Source organism: Tenrec ecaudatus, chromosome 3, assembly GCF_050624435.1.
Source record: "Tenrec ecaudatus isolate mTenEca1 chromosome 3, mTenEca1.hap1, whole genome shotgun sequence".
Taxonomy (NCBI): Eukaryota; Metazoa; Chordata; class Mammalia; order Afrosoricida; family Tenrecidae; genus Tenrec; species Tenrec ecaudatus.
The window spans coordinates 119,238,740-119,259,233 of NC_134532.1; the positions used below are offsets into that span (position 1 = coordinate 119,238,740).

The window sequence follows — 20,494 nt, forward strand, 5'->3', positions numbered from 1 at the left end:
CCTTGCTATTCTGTTGCATGCCTTTAGTGTTTCCCCCTGGTGTGGTGGAGTCTGATCGGGCACAACTGCCGCACTCTGTCTCCAGTGTTGTCCCCTGTAGAGCTATGGGTCAGTGAGGGACATCGTGTCTTATGGTGTGGCTGGTAGCCCTGTGTTCCTCTCTGTGTATTGGCTGCTCTGAGTAGGAATATCGTCCTTGGGGTTTGGGGGGCCAGGATGTGCTCCACTCTCTCTCCTTCCCTCTTTGTTTGCTCCTGTGTGCTCTGATCAGAAGTGTCCCTCTCCCGGAGCTGTAGCTTTAGTGCTGTCCTCTGAAGTGAATTCTTCTGGGGGGAGCGGGGCTGTCCTTGTCATTGGGATTGGGGCCGGCCCCTCAGACCTCTCTACTGGTTCCCTGCTTCATGCTGGTATGTGGCTCACCGGATTGAAGTCTGGTACCTTTTCCCCTGTGGAGATATAAATAACACTTGGCTGGGTTAGTGCTTTGTTCCCCTGCTACGCAGGTCTTTCTTCTTCTTCTTCTTCTCTTTTTCCCCCTCCTTTTTAGTTGGCTGCCATATGTATCCCTGGCTTTGGTCTGGCCCCGCCATACTACCTGGACCTCACCTCAGGAATGTATGCATACAGTAACTTCTTCCTGTGCCCCTTTTCTTCATATGCTCTTGAGAATTTTATGTACGGTATAAGTCATACTAGTGAATATTATTTGTTACCTACAAGACACGTAAAAAGGAGATTTAAAAAAACAGGTCATTTTTCCTGTAATGATTTGGAAATGTTTTTTGGAGTACAAACAAGGAAGATCTCTTTGATCTGGTGGAACGTTAAGAATGTTCCTTTAGATTCTTTCTTCCGTTCCAGATTTGCCAGCCAGCTGCACGGAGTCTCCGGCAATTCTCCTGGCATTCTCAGGCCTTTGGGAACTCTGTAGATTGCATTTCTTCATCCTGAACTGAGCTTCACTTTTTAATTCTTCTGTCAAACTCCCCCTAATCCTTCCAGTGCAACCGTTAGCTACTCCATGAGTTCTTTGCTCAGTGTGTCCTGTTGAAAGAGGCGCTCCTATCTCCCCCCTCCACTTTTAAAATATACACATTCCAATCACCTTAACTCTCTTCTCTGCAGCAACAATAGCATGAAATAAGAGACATGTCTCCATGCTTATTCTCATACATCATGGACTGCGGCACAAATGTGTGTTGAGAGAACACATATGTGTTGAAAGGAAAATTAAATTTTTACTGAAAGCTATCAATTTTCTTTTTAAGCAAAATTTTAGTTTCAATTTTATGTAATTTTCTACAGGGACTTTCTTCTTTCCTTATTAGTATCCAGATTAAAGACAAAAGTAATTGCAAATTAACAGAAAAGTTGCAAATACAAAGCACAAAGATGGTTTCCTCCCCCAAAGCATTTGAAAGTAAATTGCTGACCTGATGCTCTCCTCTCCCCACTTTCCCTGTGAATGCCCTTGCTTTGGCATTCTCTTTATTACTGAGTGCTACTGCAAACAGGGCTATTTAGAACTGCATACATTCCTATCTTTCCTGTCTCTCACAGTTATCTGACATCTGTCACCGCCATATTTATTTACCTACCCTGAGAACCCTGAATTTACATTGATAGCTACAATTCCAACCCAACAATCTAAGGGCCATTCTTTGCTATTACTTGCTGTAAAATTGTCCCTCACACATGGTAATATTATGCATAACAGAATAAAACATTACCAGGTCTTGCTCCATTTTCATGATCATTGGCATGTTTGACACCATTGTTATGATTGGTGTGTTAGTCTGGGTAGACTAGAGAAACAAATTTATAGACACTCATATGTATATAAGAAAGAGCTTTATACAAGACCAGTTGAATATTGAGAAAACAGCCCTGCCCCGTCCAGATCAAGTCCATAAGTCCAATATTAGCCCATATTTCCAATACCAATCTATAAAGTCCTCTTCAGGCTCACGAAACACATGCAGTGATGCTGAGTAAGATCACAGACCAGTGGGCTGGAAGTCTTGTGAATCCAGTGGCATTGTAAGCATCTCAGCGCTGGCAAGGGTCTTCAGGTGGCTTCTCTGGTTCCAGAGGTCTGGCTCCATTGGCCTCTCTCCATGTGTCTTCTCCACAGGAATGTCTCGCATGGAGTCAGCCTTGTCAGCAGAGAGTCTTCAAGGGAGTGGGAGAGCAAGTATCTCCCGCTTCCAAGGAGGAATACAGGAGTTCCCAGAATCCCCTGGAGAAGGCCATGTCCACACAGAGGCATCATTAGCTCTCACCTGATTGACAGGCTAGACTTCACCCCTTCACTCTTAATCCTCAAATTGACGAACAACTACATAACTATCATATGGTATCAGTCTACCTCATTTAGGGTTTCTTTTAATTTTCTTGGCCCTCAGCTTTACCAAGCATATTTCCTTTTCTAGCATTTTTCCCCTCTTGATATCCAAAGGAAGTTAGTTGAAGCCTCTTCATTCTTGCATCTAGGTAGCGTTTTGGTTGTTTTTCCTTTAGACTGATTTGTTCCTTATCTAGGAAGTTCAGGTATAGTCAATTTTCATTGTCGACACCATGTTCAAATGAATCAATTCTTTATCTTCTTTTTTCATTAGTCAACTTTCATATTTACACAGATGATTGCATAGATATGACCTTGCAACTTCTATAGGATGCCAACTGGCTCTTACTATGTTTTCTACACTTACTTCTTTAATAAGCCCCCCTATGTTGACTAATCATCTAAGTTTGTAAAGAATAAAATCAATGAGCTAGGTGCATGGGCATGCATGCAGTCTCACATGAGATCTTCCAAAAGTTCAATTTCATTATATTTCTATCCCATTTTTATTGACTTCTTGAAGTCCCCTGATTCATATTTATATAGCTGCTATCTTTATTAAATATAATAAACCCACATATACGAGCATATGAACAAAAACGGGCATCATGCTTGGTAACGGAGAGGGGTAGTGAAAAAGACGAAGGCCCTCCACAGGATGGATCGGCAGTGATGACAGCGACCGGCTAAAACATGAGGGCAACCGAGAGGATGCCTCAGAACCAGCCGTGTTTCGCTCTGTTGTACACAGGGTCGCTGTGAGTCAGAACCGACTCCCCAGCACCGAACAACAAGGGTAAAGAGCCATGCACTGCCTGACCTACCGATTTGAGAATGACCAGGCCCCACGATTGCACGAGACATTCAACTTGTCTTGGAAGGCGTGCTGCGCCTCCAGCACGGGAAGGCACATTGTGCCAGTGCTCAGTCTCTCTTCACCCTGTATTCTTGTCACCTGTCCGCTGACATTTGAAATTCCAGCCTGCCAAATTCTTTGGCTTGCCACCTGACCTGCTTATTGGTTTATTTTCCATCCCCCATTCTCCTAGGAGCCAGACCTTCAACTGTGTCCACCTGCATTTTCATCCTCTGGAGTATTTCTCTCGCGGTCTCTTCTGTGGTGTGGCATCCCCTCACTCCTCTCCTATGAGGAGCTGATACCAAGAAAATGTTGTGAAAAGGATGATGGCAACATATGTACAAATGTGCTTGACCCATGGCTGTATGGATTGTTATAAGACCGGTAAGACCCCCAGTAAAACGATTTATTAAAGAAATCATGTTTTTAGCAATTGAGTCATCCTTATGAGGTAAACGTGCACTCCTGCAGTGAAAGGCAGAAATCAAAAACCCATTGCCCGTCAGGGTACTTATTGTTTGGCGCAGCTCCAGCCAGCCCTGTAGGGCAGAGTCGAACCGCTCCCCAAAGTTTCTAAACCTGTAATCTCTACGGAAGCAGCCTGCCACGTCTCTTTCCCCCAGTGCCCAGAGTTCTCTCTGCCTCAGCAGTCCTAGCACCGCACCACCAGGGGGTCCTTCCAGGTAAGAACAGCGCTTGAATGCCTCGTTATTATGTCATCCATAGCTGGGTCACAGTGAACCACGGTGTCACTTTATTTCTGAACGATCACATCCAGTAGACACGACCTTTGCCCTCAAACACCGCTTGACTCAAACTTGTTGACTTCACACCTAAATTAGCTTTTTCTTGAACTCTCATCTGAACAAACATTCATTCTGATCCACGGATATCCTGTGCCGCGTCCGGAAGGGCCGCCTTGGGCTGCTCTGACTAAGCAAACCCACGCTATAGATTTGATTTCCCCTTTCTCCTCTGATTTTAAGAAGCTAGACTAAAAAAAATAGCAATTGTAATATTAATAATAAAATTAAAAATATGTTAGTCTCTTAGACAATGCCAAAGGTCCCAGACTCCATGCCAGGAAGCTGTCACCGGGAGGTGGACCACCCGGGGCAGCGAGGAGGCGAGGGGCTTCATCCCAAAGTGGTGCCAGCGTGCAGGGAACCCGCCCAAGGCCAGGCCCAGTGAGCAGGGTGCGCCCGCCGCTGCGCGGGGGCAGGGGGGGGGGCGGGCAGGGGGGAGGCACGAATTGCCCCGCCCGGCGGGCGTCCGGAGCTCCCGCCCGGGCCTGGCCCCGCCCCGCCCCGCCGTCCCGCCGGGGAGTTTGCCACCACGTGCCCTAGAGGCGGGGATAGGGCCCGCTCCTCTTATCTGTGCCGGCGCGGGTGATCCTGGAGTTTGACAGTGGAGCTGCCAGAGCTAAAGTGGCCACAGGAACAGAGAGGCAGACTAGAGTGAGTGCCCTGCAGGCGCAGCGAGAGAAAGACCCAGAAACAAACACATAACAGCAGCGCAGGCCGAGGCCGAGAGAGGCTAGTGAGGACCCCCCTCCTCCCCCAGCCGCTTCCCCAGCCCAGGGACGCTCGGGAGAGAGGGGAGGCCCGTGCGGGAGCGCGTGTCTCTGCCGCGTCCCGCTTCTCAGTCTGCCGCCGGGGCCCGCGCCGAGAGGCAGGAAGGGGCGGTGGGGCCGCAGCCCGGGGCGCTTTCGGTTTCCCCCCACGGCGGCCTGGCGGGGTGCTGTAAGCACACGCTAAGCAAATCCCGGGGCGTTTGTCAACTCGCCTCCGGGCCACCTGGAACCATGCCCGGCCTGGCGTTGGAGGGCTCGGGCCACGCAGCGCTCGCTGGCCGGGCCGGTGACATTTATCTCTGTCCCCTTTTGTCCCCTTTATCTCAGGCTCTCCAGGAGGCCCAGGGGGGCCCGCTCTGCCTATCGCTCCCGCTCGGCCCGGCAGCCTCTTCCATGCCCTGCAGGTCACGGGCCGCCGTGCTTTCCAAGGCAGCCGAGCACCAGGAGCGCCCCGTGGCCCCGCTCCCTCCGGCCGGCGCAGCTGCCTGACCGCGCGCCCTTGGACTCCCCCTCGGCGCGCCCCGCGGGTCCCGGAGCGCACGAGCCGGCCGCGGGCCCTCGGCGCCCCGCACCTCCGATCGGGATGGCCCCCGGCCAGGCGGTGGCGGGGCTCCTTCTGCTGGCGGCGGCGGGCCTTGGGGAGGCGGCGGCGGGCCCGGGGCTGGCCTTCAGCGAGGATGTGCTGAGCGTGTTCGGGGCGAATCGGAGCCTGTCGGCGGCGCAGCTGGGGCGCCTGCTGGAGCTGCTGGGAGCCGCCCCCGGGGAAGGCGCCCCGAGGCCTGAGCCAGGGCAGCTGCACTACAATCAGGTGAGGCGCGCGGGGGTCCGCCTTAAGGGGGGCGCCCAAAGGAACGCTGAGGAAGAATTCAAGTGTTTCAAGGACGATGGGCTAACTGGGGGCACTAGATTGCCATTGGACCCTTAGGCCTTGTGAACATCAAAGAACTAACGTTCGCTGCAGAAAACGGCACTTTTCTGCCCCATGAGCAGAGAACCCAGACTCTCGCGGTAGAAGATTTCATAGACCTGCTTATAAAGTGTTTCGTGGCGTTGCAGGGCAGGGTTGTCTTTTAGGTGGGAAAGATATACAGGATCTTTCCAGAAAGACAGTGGCTTGTAAGGCCCATTCGCTACACTCCCGACTGGGAAGAAATCATAGACCCTCAACTCTTGACTGCCGGTGGCTCCTGCCATTTAAAACCCAGAGAGTGTTCTGCCTTCGAGCACAGGGCAGTGGACATTTAGAACCAAAGGGCCCTTGTGGCTCAGAGGGGGAAACGGAGGTGGCCTTGGAGCCCTGGTGGTGTAGTGGGTACCCCGTTGGGCTGTGGTCAGCATGGCTGACAGTTCCAAACCCCCAGCAGCTCCCCGGGAGAAAGACTGGGCTTTCTACTCCAGTAAACAGTTACAGTCTTGGAAACGCACGGGAGTCACTACGAGTCAGCGTGGACTGGACGGCTGGGCGGGACTTTGAGAGCAGTTATTCACTGAGAGGAACCCTGTGAGACAGAGTAGAAGGACCGGAGGACCCTTTAGGACAGAGCAGCACTGCTCTCCTGGCTTCCGAGGAGACTGCTAATCCTTATGGAGAAGAGAGTCCTGTTGCCCCCTGCTTGCCGGCTCAGCGAGAGGCTGGTGGGTCCAAATTGCTAACTTAACTGGTAGCAGCAGAATTTACAACCCACTAAGCCACCCCCTGTACAAGCAATCAATACTCGCTGACAAAACTAACATGATTAGGCCTCGTTTCTACTCCTGGGTCAGGTTAGGTTAAGTGTTTGGTTCCAATGACGTAGTCACAGTAAGAAGATGAGGGTTCCTGTAGTCATAAAGATTTATAAGCCCAGAAACCTAGCGGGGCAGTTCTGTAGGGTTACTAAGGGTACTGGGGGGCCAAATCAACTCAATGGCAGTATGCTTCCTGCCTCCTCCCAACACACACACACACACACACACACACACACTATCACCTAAATTTAAGGATACACAAGCTCCTAGAACTCTAGGGAGTACTATGCAGCTCTTGTACGTACCTGTGAGTCTGAAGTAAAATGAAAAAACAATTAAGGATATAATTCAGATAATGACAACTTCATCTGTTTGTAGACATAGGTGTATGGCTCTTAAAGACCTTTTAAATGGTTGTGCCAGACACCATCGGCTCTTTCCTCTCAAAGGTTTGCCAACCCCTGCTCTGGGCACAGTTGAATAAACAGTATGGATATTGAGAGACATACAAGTCAAGTGTTAAAAGTACACCATGTATTTTTAGTTATTTTCTGGATGAACGTTCTAGCATTGGGTGGTTCTTAAAAACGTGAAGCAGACAAAGCATGCTTTCAGCACTCCCACGCCCCTCCCTGTTGGGTGGCCAGCCTTCTTTATCTTCGGCAGAGTTCCTCCAGTGTCTAGGTGGCTCTCTCTCTTCTTCTCTCGCCCCAGTGTCCGTTATTCACAACTCCTGGCAAAGAGCAGAAGACAGTATTACCCATTTTGTCTTGCACTTCAAGGGGATGTTTATGTGTGAGAGAGTTTCGTGGTGTAAGATGTTTGAGAAATTCTGCATATCATATTCCTCACTAGGAAATTTAGGATTTCTGAATGTGGTTGATGTCCAATTGCAATTACAAAGGAAAACTCTGGTCAGATAAATTCCTGGCTAAGACGATTACAGGTAACTTTGGTGTTCCGTTTGTTAGAAATGTCTAACCTCCAAATACTCTCAACCCAAGAAGGGGAACCATCCGATGCCATGAAATATTTCCTTTGATCCAGAAAGGCTTTATGGCTTCTTTGTGAGTGTTTTACTCACCTGTAGTCCCAAATAGGTTGGGGGAAAAGTGTCCACATATTATATTAATATGTTAGAAAATAAACCCAAAACAAACAATTTTCTGTGTACTTTCTGGCTGGTTGCTGTCTCCTTTTCGTCCAAGGAGGGGAAATGGCTGAGCTGCCTCTTGTGTTTCTGGGTAGGAATAGTGTCAGCATATGGTTAGAAGGAAGCTTGGCTTGAAGTTACAAATCTGTATCCTGCATATGACTGAACTTATCTCCTTAGCTTGCATTCTCTGGAGATGGAAAGGACTCTCAAGCCATAGGCACTGGCAAATATCCCTAATTTCTCTAGGAAAATTGGTTACAGTCATGCAGCAATTTGATTCTCAGTCGATGCACAGATTAGAATACCTTAATAGATAAGTTGTATCTATTATCATTGTGATGACACCATGTTTCTTCTTCATATTTAATTACCTGTATACCAGCTCTGTGGGCCTCACAGAGAGACAAGATAAAGCTCATAACTAGCTTGGAAACAAAGGGAAGTCAAAGACAATTTATCACTCAATCAGGCCTAACAAACATCTATTTGATGTTCTAAAAAGCCCCAATGAAAACAACAATCATCAGTTCAGTGAGGACAAGTGGAATGCCAACCCAGAAGAATCCATTAATTTGCTGGTAATTGCTGGATTTAGTGAGTGCATTGATATTTGCTCCAGCACCGAAAACCTTTCGTTTGCAGTGTATTTTAGCATGATAAATGCTCCCGTGCTTTAAGGAAAGCAGCCTTAGTTTCCTCACCTGCAGCAAAGTAGAAGCGACAATGTCTGGGCCTCTGGGAGCAGCTTGCTTTTTGTGACTCAGCAAAAGACTAAGCAAAGAGAAATAGTTTCTTTGGACAAGGATTTGTTGAATTTTCTAAAGGTCAGTCTAAAATGACATTCTTCTTTTGCATGAAGGCTATGGTATTTACTAGGTTAGGGTGACTCTATCCAGCAGGCCTGTTAAAAAGTATGGAAAGGTCTGTATGTTAAGAAAATATTCCTAAGTACTATTAAAAAATGTCTTGCTTTGGAAGACCAAGGTGACCTGAGCTCCAACTGGAGTCAGTAGAATGATGGAGTGTATTGGTTTGTTCCACATGGTTACCGAAGATGCCATGAGCTGATGAGGGAACACACACAGCCTAGGAAGGGCCCCCTCCGAACCACGTGTGTTCTGTGATCTCCATACCTGACTATAACCTGAGCTTTCTCAGGGAGCTCCTCCTATATGGTGCCTGAAACCAGGTTTTAATCTCTGTCCCTTCATATTGTTATTATTGCATGTCAGGTGGATTCCAACCCCACATGACTGAGTGGAACTGTCCCGTAGGTTTCCTTGGCGGTAATCTTTAGGGGCGCACGTTACTAGGTCTTTTCCATCAAGGCACTACTGGTCGATTTGAAAAGCTAACTTATTCTCTGTTTCCCCGGACCTCTCCTGCCTGTGTCACTTCAGGCAGGCATCTTGAATGAAGTCTTCTAGACTCCTCTCTGTTTCTTTCTTCCCTCTGTTTCTGCTCCTCAGATGGCTCTCTTATAGCCAGAGCAATGGCAAAACAGAGAGATCCCTGAGATAGAATTTTCTGCACCTTATTAGGACGGTCCCACCCAATTATTTGTGGGCACTACAGAGAGCCATACATAATTAGTTTCACTTCACTCACGCACACACCTTAGAACAAGCACCATTGAAACTCAACAGAGTACTATTTGCCCAAGCAAGCACAAAGTTCAGAAGGATGAGGAAAAATGGATAAATGGAAATGAGAAGTACCTGGAGGAAGTGAGATAAGAGATGTTACATTGTGGTAACTGCACTCAGTTATTTGAAACAAACTGTCTGAATTGTTGTTGGAGACTGATCTGCTCCATTAACTGTGACCCAATTCACCCTTTTAAAAGAAACTTGAAAAAAGCTGACACATTGGCTAGCACCTGACCTCTTACCAGGCCAATAAGGCCCCTCCATTTATATGCACTATTTCTAAAGCATAGGTTCCCTTTGTTGCAGAGCGCTTTCAAGAGCTTGCTCTAATCTGGCGGACCTAAATCTTGAAGGGCTTGGGTTTCCTTGCTCATCTAGAGCTCCAGATCTAGCACAATGGAACGGAGCCCTTCATCCTTCTCCGAATTCATTTCGATTCCTGCTCCACAGCATCTTAACTCGTTATCTTTCTTGAACTGTTGCTATCTCCCGCCTGGAATGGAGTTCTCTACCTAGAATCACCCAATCAGAATCCTTCATTTCAAGAGTCAAGTTAAACTCCTCCATCAAACGCTTCTGGGGCATTAGGCCAGTACTGACTCACTGCTTTATCTCCTTTAAATTAAAAAAAATATTTGTTCTTATGCAAGCATCTCTTATGAATTCATACATTCAATAGACATTGTGAGCACAGTAAGTAGGGGGGTCATTTAAAATAAAAGTATATGGCTCATCTTCTTAAAACAGTTCATTGCCTTCAAGGTAAACTGCAAACTCTGTCATATGACTGAAAAGCCCTTTTCATGATCTGATCTTTATATATTTCTCAGCCTTATTGTTCACCATCACTCTTATCTAAACGGTTCTCCATACATACCGGTTTAGACCTCTGCTTTCAGTTTGGATATCACTTATCCTGAGAACTCTTTCTGGATCTGATCAAGAGTTTATTATGTGTCATTTCAATGGGATACTAGATTAAAATGTGCTTATACACATTGTTACATCACATTGTGCTCATCACATTGTTACATACAGAAATTGTACTACACTTTATACATAATTTAAGATGTGACAGAATCTCCTGCTTACATGGCTGTATTGCATTTTAACCCGTTTTAGCTGCAGCGAGCAGCTGGACGTATTTAGCGTGGGGCTAGTGTAATCCCTGGTAACCACAAACCAGCTGGCACCAAACTGATTCCAAGTCATGGTGACCTCATAATAGGTCAGAGAGGAACTCTACTTCAACTGTGTTCATGTTTGTTTGTTTGTTTGTTGTAATTACTGGGATTTTGGAAATCCATTACCAGGCCTTTCTTCTGATTTTCCCCTCAGTGTCCTTGAACTTCTGACCTTTCAGTTAGCAGTAGAGAGTGTTAACTGTTTGCATCATACAGGGACTTGACTTTGTTGTAGTGTTTGGTGTATAATATACATTCATTAGGTGTGTTTTGAATTCATGAGTGAAGATTGCTTAAGATGGATCACATAATTTGGGCCCTCATTTGACTTTATAATTTATCGAAAGAGAAGTAATATTTATATCCATATTATTATAAAGGCAACATAGAATATGTGTTAGAGAAACAAACCAGTGACAAACAAGCCAGTGACACTCATCCACGTACAATAACTAACTTTCTATCAGGAAGCAACTTTACATCAAGAAGGCACTTTAACCCAGGCTAACTCAAGTCCATAGCCCCCATGCTAGCTGGGGCCTTCTTCCGACTCAAGTAACCCCAGGCTGAGGATGCCCAAAGGTGAAGCAGAACACAGAGATCACAACCCAGTGATCCAAGGTCCGGGGTGGGGGAGGGGGACATGGCAGAGTGCTGACAGCTCTCGGTGGCCCACCTGGGGCTGCCCCTGGAGGCAGACACAGAGCCCCAAGGAAATCCAAGGAAGGAAAAAGGTGAAGTGGCAGAGCAGCATGCCTTTGTTTGATCTTGATTGTACATAAAGGCTGCACCCCCAAGGAGATTTCATGAAGCCATGACTTGATTGACCTGGTGAACTCCTCCCCTAGCCTGGTGTCTCGTTGACATAATATCTGACTACCCCAAATATTATCAATCTAGTTAAAGAATTATAAACAAAAGTGGGGTGGAATCCTATTTGTGTCTTTGGACAATTAATCGGACATGAGTGCTTAGGCTGTATTATGGGTTGAGACCAGGGGGCCGACTATGTTTCTTCGTATATGCACTAGAGTGAGTCAGAAACGTGCACACACCCCTCTGCTTCCAGCGACTTCAGGAAGGACAGCCGTGGAGGAAAGGTGAAGACACGGCTCCAGAGAGAAATGTCATCGCTTCCAGTCTTTTGACTGTAGTGTCCATTTGCCTATTGCTAGATATTGTTCTTTGTTAATTCTTGGCCTATAATGAGAGAGGTGAATCAGTGGGTAAAACCTTGGCAAATCAATGAATGGCCAGGCTTGTGAAGTATAGCAATAAAATATGTGTGTGTGTGTGTGGTCATGGAATAAATGTATTCATTGTTTGCTATGAAGTGTTACACTTCTCTTGTTGTTGGGTTAATGGTGGGGTTAGATTAGGGAGGTTCTGGGAAGCACTGATTGGGGTTGGAGAAGATAAAGAACATCTGCTCCCATGATGTGTGTGTGTGTGTGTTTTGGGATGGCATCTGTGTGCCCTGAAATCATGCAGTAAATCTAGCAGGAATGCCTTCCAACCTGTTTGTTCAGGTCAAGCTCTGAGGGTGGGACAGAGGGTGAGGTTGACTTGTGTACCCTGTGAGACAATGGACCTATTTTTGTCTGTTCTATTTCTTCACATAAGTTGATTGTGTTTGCTGTAACCCTTATTTCCAAGAGGGGAGCGACATTCATAATTCATTTGACTGTGATGTTAAGAGCTTAATTTGCCTAAAATCCAGGCATGATGGATACTCATATGTGAAACGGGTGTTCATTCTTTGCATAGCTAACTCTCCAATCTATGTCTTTACTCACTATCCTGGGAGTCACATAGACCTTTTTGTTGATAATAGAAATCATTATAATAAGGATTTGTTGATCTTTTACTATGTGACATAAGCTCTCTTAATAACATTATATATGTTACTACATTTCATTCTCCCGAGACTTTGATGTTAAAGGTATTTTCAGTACCTTCATTTTATCCAGAGGGAAATGTTGGACAGAGAAGTTATGAAAGTTGGACAATGTCATGCACTAAATGATTGAGCCCGAGCAACCTTAACCATTATGCTGCAGTGCTTATGTTGAAAGATATTTTAGAAAATACAATCAATACAAATGAACACAATTACTTTGTTTACCCAGGGCTTCTCTTACCTCCAGGAACCCTTCCTGGTCATGTAGTCGTTTATCTGTTTGGCTGCTAACTGCGAGCTCAGCCCCTCTGGGGGAGAAAGTTGAGGCTTTCTGCTCCTGTGAAAGTGTACAGCTTAGGAAACCCCAAGGGGTAGTCAGGCCTGTAGGGCCACCGAGTGAGACTTGGTTTGTGGTACCGCAGTGGCTGTGCTGGTCGGCTAGTGGTTGTGTTGTGCAGTGGTATTGTATTGTTATGCCAGAAACGTCCAAGCAAGAGATCGAATGACATATTGCATCGGTCAACTCTGCTGCAAAAGACCTCTATCAAATGTGAAAAAGCGAAGATGTCACTTTGAGGACTTTGGTGCACCAGACTCACTTCATCACCTCATCTCCATTAACACACTGGACAGGAAACGAGGAAGACAAAAGAAGAATTTGGTTTTTGTATTGGGGTAGAATATTGACTATTCCAGCGACTTCCAGGAAAAACTATCACATTTGTCTTAGAAGAACAACAGCCAGAGTAACCCCATTCCAGCTAAAGTGGCAGGACGTGGTCTCAAGTTCTTTGGCCATGATATCAGTTTGCTGGGGACATTATGCTCGGTATACCACACTGTGGCTCTAATAATGGCCGCAAGCAAAAGTACGATTGTGAGGATGGAGCAGGACTGGCCAGTGTTTCATGTGTTGTACAGAGAGTGGCTGTGTGTTGTAGCTGATTCAAACGGCACCGAACAATAATTACTACATCAGGTTTTGAACTATGGACAGGAGTTTCTAATCACCAGTTCTTTATTTCCCTCTGTTGCTTAGTCAAGTCTCTGGAATGGGGCCAAGGTTATAGAACCTATAATGGGATCAATGTCCCCGTCCTTGTTGTTGTCAGATGCCATCGATGCAGTTCTGACCCATGGTGACTTGTGCTCAGCCCTGCCCTATTCTCACAGTTGCTCCTGTGGTTGAGCGCATGGGTGTAGCCACCGTGTCCATCTATCACATTGAATGGTTTCCTCTTGTTTGCTGCCCCTTTACTTTTCCAAACATGGCATCCTTCTCCAGGGACTGATCTCTCCTGATGACAACATGCCCAAAGTACGGAAGACAAACTCTCTCCATCCTAGCCTCTTAAGAGCACCCTGCCTGTCTTTCTTCCGAGACAGACAGATGGGCTTGTCCTTTTAGCAGCACACCATCCTTTCAAAGTTTTTCGTTTACCAGCCCCACAATTCAAATGCATCAATTCTTCTTTGGTCTTCCTTAGTCAGTGCCCTACTTCCGCATGCATATGACATCATTGAAAACACCATGGCTTGGGTCAGGTCACCTTAGTCCCCACATTTACCTAATGCCAGGCACCTTTTGATCTCTTGAAGGCAGTTTCCATGAGCATTGATTGTGAATTCAAGCAAGACTAAATTCTTGACAACTTGAAGTTGTCCCCATCTTTAGAGAGTTTATAATGTAATGAAGAAATAAGACAGAAACTTGAGAAAAGTGGCCATGCAAGGTCAAATTGCAGTAGTTAAATCATCTCAGAGCTAATGTTACATGAAATAGCAAAAGGCTGTTTATGATTAAATGTCAAATGAATATTATAGATAAGATATTCTACTCGTTTAAAAAGGGGGAGAGATCTTTTTGCACTGGAAGTACCACATGAGGGAGTTACAGCTCAGTCCATTCTTTTTGTTTTGGGAGAGTATCGCATTTGGTTTTTAAAATATTTACTTAGTGAACACTTGTACATACCAAATGCCTATGTTCTTTTAATCACACCATAGAGTGTCCTGTGTGTGATAGGAAACCTCTTTTGCAGTATACTGCTTCCTTTTCCTTTATATATGAAGGTTTCTTTAAAAGTGGAATTCAAAAGATAAGGGAAATCTTCCATGAGCTTTTTTGACATCCGTGTGTGTGTGTGTGTGTGTGTGTGTGTGTGTGTGTGTATCTTTCTCAGAGAAAATATTTTGAGCAACAAGTTTTTCTAATTTTGAGCTTCAGAAGTGTAATCAACCTAGGTGTCAATTTCAGTCATGAATGAAACACCCTTGTGTACTGTGAAACTTTCAGCTTTGGTCTCACGGTTACCCTGGAAGTTCATTGCCAATGAAGCCATGTGCTCTTCTGGTACTGTAAAGGGTGGAAAACCCTTGGAGACCATGCCCTTGAGGCAAGTACATTCGTGGCTGTGGGAAACTGGAGAGACGTGGTGGTTTGTGCTTACATGTTGAGGAATGAGTTCAAGGAACGAGGAAATGTAGATGAGCAGAGGCTATTTCCTGAATTACTAACTCTTGATTGTAGGTGGTTATGAGTTATGAGTTTGGGGTGCTAACCGTCAAGCCAGCAGTTCAAACTCTCCAGCTGCTCCTCGGGAGAAAGCTGAGGCTTTCTGCTTGAGAGGTTTATGGTGTCAGACACTCACAGGAGCAGTTCTGTGCTGTCCACAAGGTTGCCTCGAGTCAGCATTGACTCAGTGGCCGTGATTTAGATTTGTAGGCAGGACATTGCTATGGGGTAGCACAGTAACCCAGAGATGAGAAGAAATGTACCTTAATTGGACCCCCCCCCCTTTTGTTCCTTTCTGGGGATGTACCAAGGAGGGGAACTGGATGTACGCTCCACAACTCTCGTGGTTTTCATGGTTCACACACTATTCCGGTTTCCCTATTAAACCCTCCGTGAGAGATGTTTTGGAGCAAGGACTCAGCTTCTGCATCATAAAAACCTATTGCTTTTTACCCATCACTGTGTGATTAGGTGCTGTCCTGTTGATTGTGCATTGCACTATTTCATTCTGTTGTGTAATCCTCTGGACAGAAGAACACAACACTGCCCAATTCTGTCATCCTAACAATTGTTGCTAACCACGGCTGTAGTTTATAGGTCTATTCTTTAAATTTAGTGTCGTTTTGAATTCTCTGTTATCAAGCTCTTTGGGTGGTGATGGGGTTAAGAGAGGGGAAGAAGGGGATATAATTGGGGTTGGAAAAGGAGGCCTGAAGTGGAAAAGGATTGACATGCCTCAGGCGAAAGAGAAGCAACTTCAAATGAAGGCAGCTTAATGTAGTTGGTAATAAGAGCTTTCATGTTCCTTGTGCATAGATTGGCATTTCCTCTGGGAAGAGTGAACATAATTGCAAATGGTGTTAGGATTATTTGCAATGTAATTTATTGGAAAAACAGAAAGAATGTTACTAAACAACAGATAACCTAAGGAGCTATGTAGTTTTCTCATTTGCAGCGCCAGATAACAGTAGATTCCTGTTTGTAATTGAAACAATTTATTTGAAACTATTCCCAATTCCATGTTTCAGTAGCCAAATGGGTTCATTGAGTCTTGAGACTTATTTTATAAAGAAATGAAACTATCATTATATTACCTTTTCAGTGGCTGAGTTAGGTAACAAAAGGAAAACTTCAGAAAAGAGCCTTGTTTCACTTGGTTTCTATCTTCTTCCAAAGATCCTCTGTTATTTTTCTTGGCCTGAAGTTTAGAGGAACAAAAACAAAAATCTGTGAATCTAGATCAAAGATGTGAAGCTGAAAAGTCATTGTGTGCCTTCCGCGTCCAGATATTTAACGCTTTCCCTTCTTGATAACTGAATTCTTAGAGGAAAAATTAAATAAATTGAGCACAAATAAGACCTCGAGTGTTTAATTTTATGAAACTAGTTCAGAAGTAATTCTGAGTCAACAATTTGTTTGGTGAGCTTTTAGATTTCCAACAACATCAGCGAATATGATATAATGGTTTCTAATTTGACCTCTGCGCTGAATTCTAATGCTGTCCCCTACGAGCTAGGGAATCAAAGGGAAGCGATTTACACCCGTTAATCTTTAGTGTTTCCATTGGTGAAACAAACATGGAGATGACATTGAAACTGATGTTCAGTGGTCTGCTCTGTGAGCTGTCGAGGACTGTGAGGTCTGGAGCGGAGCAGGCCAGTCCTGCACTGGGCAGTAGAGCCGCTCCATGTGAAGAGTGAGCCTCTGTGTATGACCACCCAGGGGCCTTAAGCTAGGCGGGAGATTGGGAATACTAGTGTTTGCATATCGAATAAGGATGCGGGTCAGTTGTCTTTAGGAGCAGAGCTTTCAAACGTGACCTAAGTTCTTTGGTCACTTCAAAATGTTCATGGAAAAATTCCACTATTTTTTAATTCCATCACTCCATGAACTTTTTGAAGCCTCCTTGTGGAAAGTTATATCGGGAAACGGTCCCTTGTGGTGGGACAAATGTCATTTAAGCAAATGCTGTGGGCAGGAAACAGGCCTCTCCTCGTAAGAATGACGGCCAACATTTAGGGAGTGCTTATTGCGTGGCAAACGTTGTTCTTAGTGCTTTCATTAGATAACATCCTTTCAGTTGTCCTCATCCCATAGGGGAAATACTCTTGTTATTCCGTCGGTGTCTCTTTTATGTAAGGGTTTTAGTGGCCTAGTCCCAAAGCATGTGATGCAGCCGTTGAATCATACTAAGGAGGGTTGTCGAATCATCTCCCCAGTCCATTTCGGAGCATCTGCTGCTTTCTTGCACTCTTTGTCCTTAGAACCCTCCCCCCAAAAAACAAACAAACAAACAAAAAACCAATCAAACAAACAAACCTGGTTACTTTTATGTGGCTATCTAGCCTTAAATAGGTCAAGTAACGGACTCAAAGTCACAAAGACCGTGAATTGCCAAGTGAGCTTCAACTACGGGGCAACTGGGCTTTCAAAAACACTTGGCTTCTTGCACTGTAGTTTCTCATGGGGAAGAATAGTCTCGCCTAGAGCAGGGGTGTCAACTTGGCAGCCTGCGGGCCACATGCAGCCCCCGAGGTAATTTTTTGTGGCCCACGATGCTCTGAAATAAAATGTCAGGAGGGAATTGTGGGAACGGTATTGCCTCGATCTCCCCTAGGGGCTATTTTCTTCATAACAATTTTTTAAAATTTTCATTTTATTTCAGAGCATCATGGGCCACAAAAATTACCTCAGGGGCTGCATGTGGCCTCAGTTTGACACCCCTGACCTAGAGGGTCTAGTTTATTTTCCTAAAGGCCAAATGCTTTCTGTAGACCTAGACATTACATTGAAGCCAGTTCCTTAAAGCCACTGGCTGTTGTACCATCATTTGGAGGAAGAATGTGTTTTCTGCTCATGTTCTTATCTTATTAGAGTTAAAAAAAAAAGCCCTGATGGTCAAGTGATTCCATGTTGGGCTGCGAACCATGAGATCAGCAGATCGAAACCACCAGTTGCTCAGTGGAAGGAAGGTAAGGCAAAGTCTGGGAAACCTACACGGGTAATTCTACCCTGTGCCACGAGTCAGAATTGATTCAGAGTGGGTTTGGCTATTGCTGAAGCTGTCTTTAAATAGGCAAAGCTAACTCTAAAACTTGTTACTAATTTCTCCACAAGCTATTTTCAACCTTGTAAAGTTATTTCCTATATTATAACCTTACATAACCTCATAAAGTAATATTAACATTTGATATTTAGAACAATATTATGGGAGAATCAGGACATATCAGTTTGCCTAGAAATTGAGGCACAACAAAATCATTTGGCAAAAGTCAAAGTGTTCTTATTTAGACAGATGTTCTGATTTTCAGTTCCCAGTTTTCCTCTGTTGCTCTGCTGTAAGCAGATGTTGCACTGGTGGTTGTGTGCTGTGCTGTGAATCCCCTGAACATTCCAAGGTTTTCGTGTCCCACACTCTGTAGCTAGCTGTAAGTGTGGCAATTGCTATTCTACTGCCTTACCTCCCATTCACTCTTCAAGCGATTATAGTCTCTCTTCTGTCCCTACCACTTCCTTGAAGTTACTCTCCACAAAGTTACCCAGACATCTTATTGCTGAATGCAGTCATGCTTTTCAGATCCCAATTCTCTTCATTTTGACCATGTTGAGCACATTCTACTGAAACATACCCTCTCCTGGCCTTCGTCAATCTTCTCATCTCTCAACTGCTTCTTTGCAATCTGATTTATTTATCCTTTAAACGGAGCCCTGCTGGGGCAGTCAGTACACATTGGGCTGGGTTCCGCGAGGGCGCATTCAAAGCCAGCAGCTGCTCATCTGGACGAAAATGGGGCTTTCTACTCCCATAAAGAGTGACAGTTCTAGGAAGTCCACAGGGAAGTCTACTCTCTCCTGCAGGGTCTCTCTGCATCCACTCGATGGCCGTGCGTTTGGTTCTTTTTAGGGCTCTGTCTCCGTTCTTCTTTCTTCTGATGGTATGCATTTCCTGTACAACCTCATTCACTTTTATGACTAAAGAGTCATCGAGCTGCAGAGGCTTTCTCAGTCAGTTAGCTTGATTCCTCCTTCTCTTCTGACCTTTAGCCTAACTCATCTGGCTGCCTATTGCCGTTCAATCACCCCTTCCACACAGATCTAAGTCTTCCCAATGGGCCTCATCATCAACTCCATCTTCTGTTACCATCAAATCTCCTAGTTACCCTGTTTTGCCAGTTTTAGTAATCGACATTTCCACTTGCTTGATAGACCAAGCCGAGAAACTGGATGTTTTTCTTTATTCTAATTTACACCGTTTTGTTTTGTTTTCTGTTGTTGAGGTCATACACGGGAGATCTGTGTGTCCTGTATGTACAGTTCAGTGACAGTAGTTACATACTTTGATTTGTGCAGCTGCTCCCAGCTTTCTTTTCCAAACCATTCCTTCCTAATGAACTCATTGCCCCTAGGTTTCCTATCTAATCTTTCTAGTTGCTGTCATCAGTTCGTTTCCGCATAGGTAACTCTTAAAAGAGCACGATGCTCACTATAGGTTTTCTTCACTAGCTACAGCTACATTGTCATGTAGTTAAAAGAAGACGTCAGGAGGATATTATTGGTTTTAGGCATAAGATTTAAGAATGATGTCAGCAATAGTTTTGGGGATTCATCCAGCAATCATGACAGCATCCGTAAAGTCTGCATTCCATTGGAATTGGAAATTGTGTTCTGCATTTTTTCCCTGTAGAATCTCGGATCAAAACGTTCAGTCATAGCAGCTAGGAAACATCCTGTTCTCCTGGTCTCTGACAAAGGAGGTGGCTCTTGATGGCACCAACGAGCCGTGATGACGCGCTTTCATCCTCTGTGGCTTCTTATGGCACGTTCCTCAATTTATCCCATTGCAATGATTTCTAAATCTCTCTTCTTTTTTTTTTTTTAACAATTTATATTAGGGGCTCATACAACTCTTATCACAGTCCATACATATACATACATCAATTGTATAAAGCACATCTGTACTAGCTTTGCCCTAATCATTTTCTTTTTTTTCTCCTCTTTTCTTTTTTTACATTTTATTAGGGACTCATACAACTCTTATCACAATCCATACATAAACATACATCAATTGTATAAAGTACATCCATACATTCCCCGCCCCAATCATTCTCATAGCATTTGCTCTCCACTTAAGCCCTTTGCATCAGGTCCTCTTTTTTTTCCCTCCCTCCCCGCTAACCCCTCCCTCATGTGCCCTTTGTAATTTATACATCGTTATTTTGTCATATCTTGCTCTATCTGGAGTCTCCCTTCCCCCCTTCAATGCTGTCCATCTCCCTGGGGGGAGGTCACATGTGGATCCTTGTAATCAGTTCCCCCTTTCCAAACCACTCACCCTCCACTCTCCCAGCATTGCCCCTCATACCCTTGGTCCTGAAGGTATCATCCACCCTGGATTCCCTGTGCCTCCAGCCCTCATATGTACCAGTGTACATGCAACCGCTCAAACTCCAGCATTCTAGTTTGTGTAATGGGGGAGATGATACCCACATCATGGGATAATGGTGGAAATTAAATCAGATAATGGGTCTCATTAGTCAGTCTTGTGCCTGGCATGCCTAACGTGCTCACGAAATGTCTGCTGTGTTG

The 20,494-nt window shown here is 45.1% G+C and overlaps 1 protein-coding gene across 1 annotated transcript in view; it reads left to right on the forward strand.

Annotated features, from left to right (window-relative positions):
* Positions 1-4,536: 4,536 nt before the first annotated feature.
* SLC39A8 (solute carrier family 39 member 8) overlaps positions 4,537-20,494 on the forward strand; it is an 86,227-nt gene continuing 70,269 nt past the window's right edge. Inside the window, exons 1-2 of the mRNA XM_075543987.1 lie at positions 4,537-4,660; positions 5,104-5,584. Coding sequence (XP_075400102.1) covers positions 5,360-5,584 — 225 coding nt within the window. The 5' untranslated portion in view covers positions 4,537-4,660; positions 5,104-5,359. The remainder of the gene's footprint in view (positions 4,661-5,103; positions 5,585-20,494) is intronic.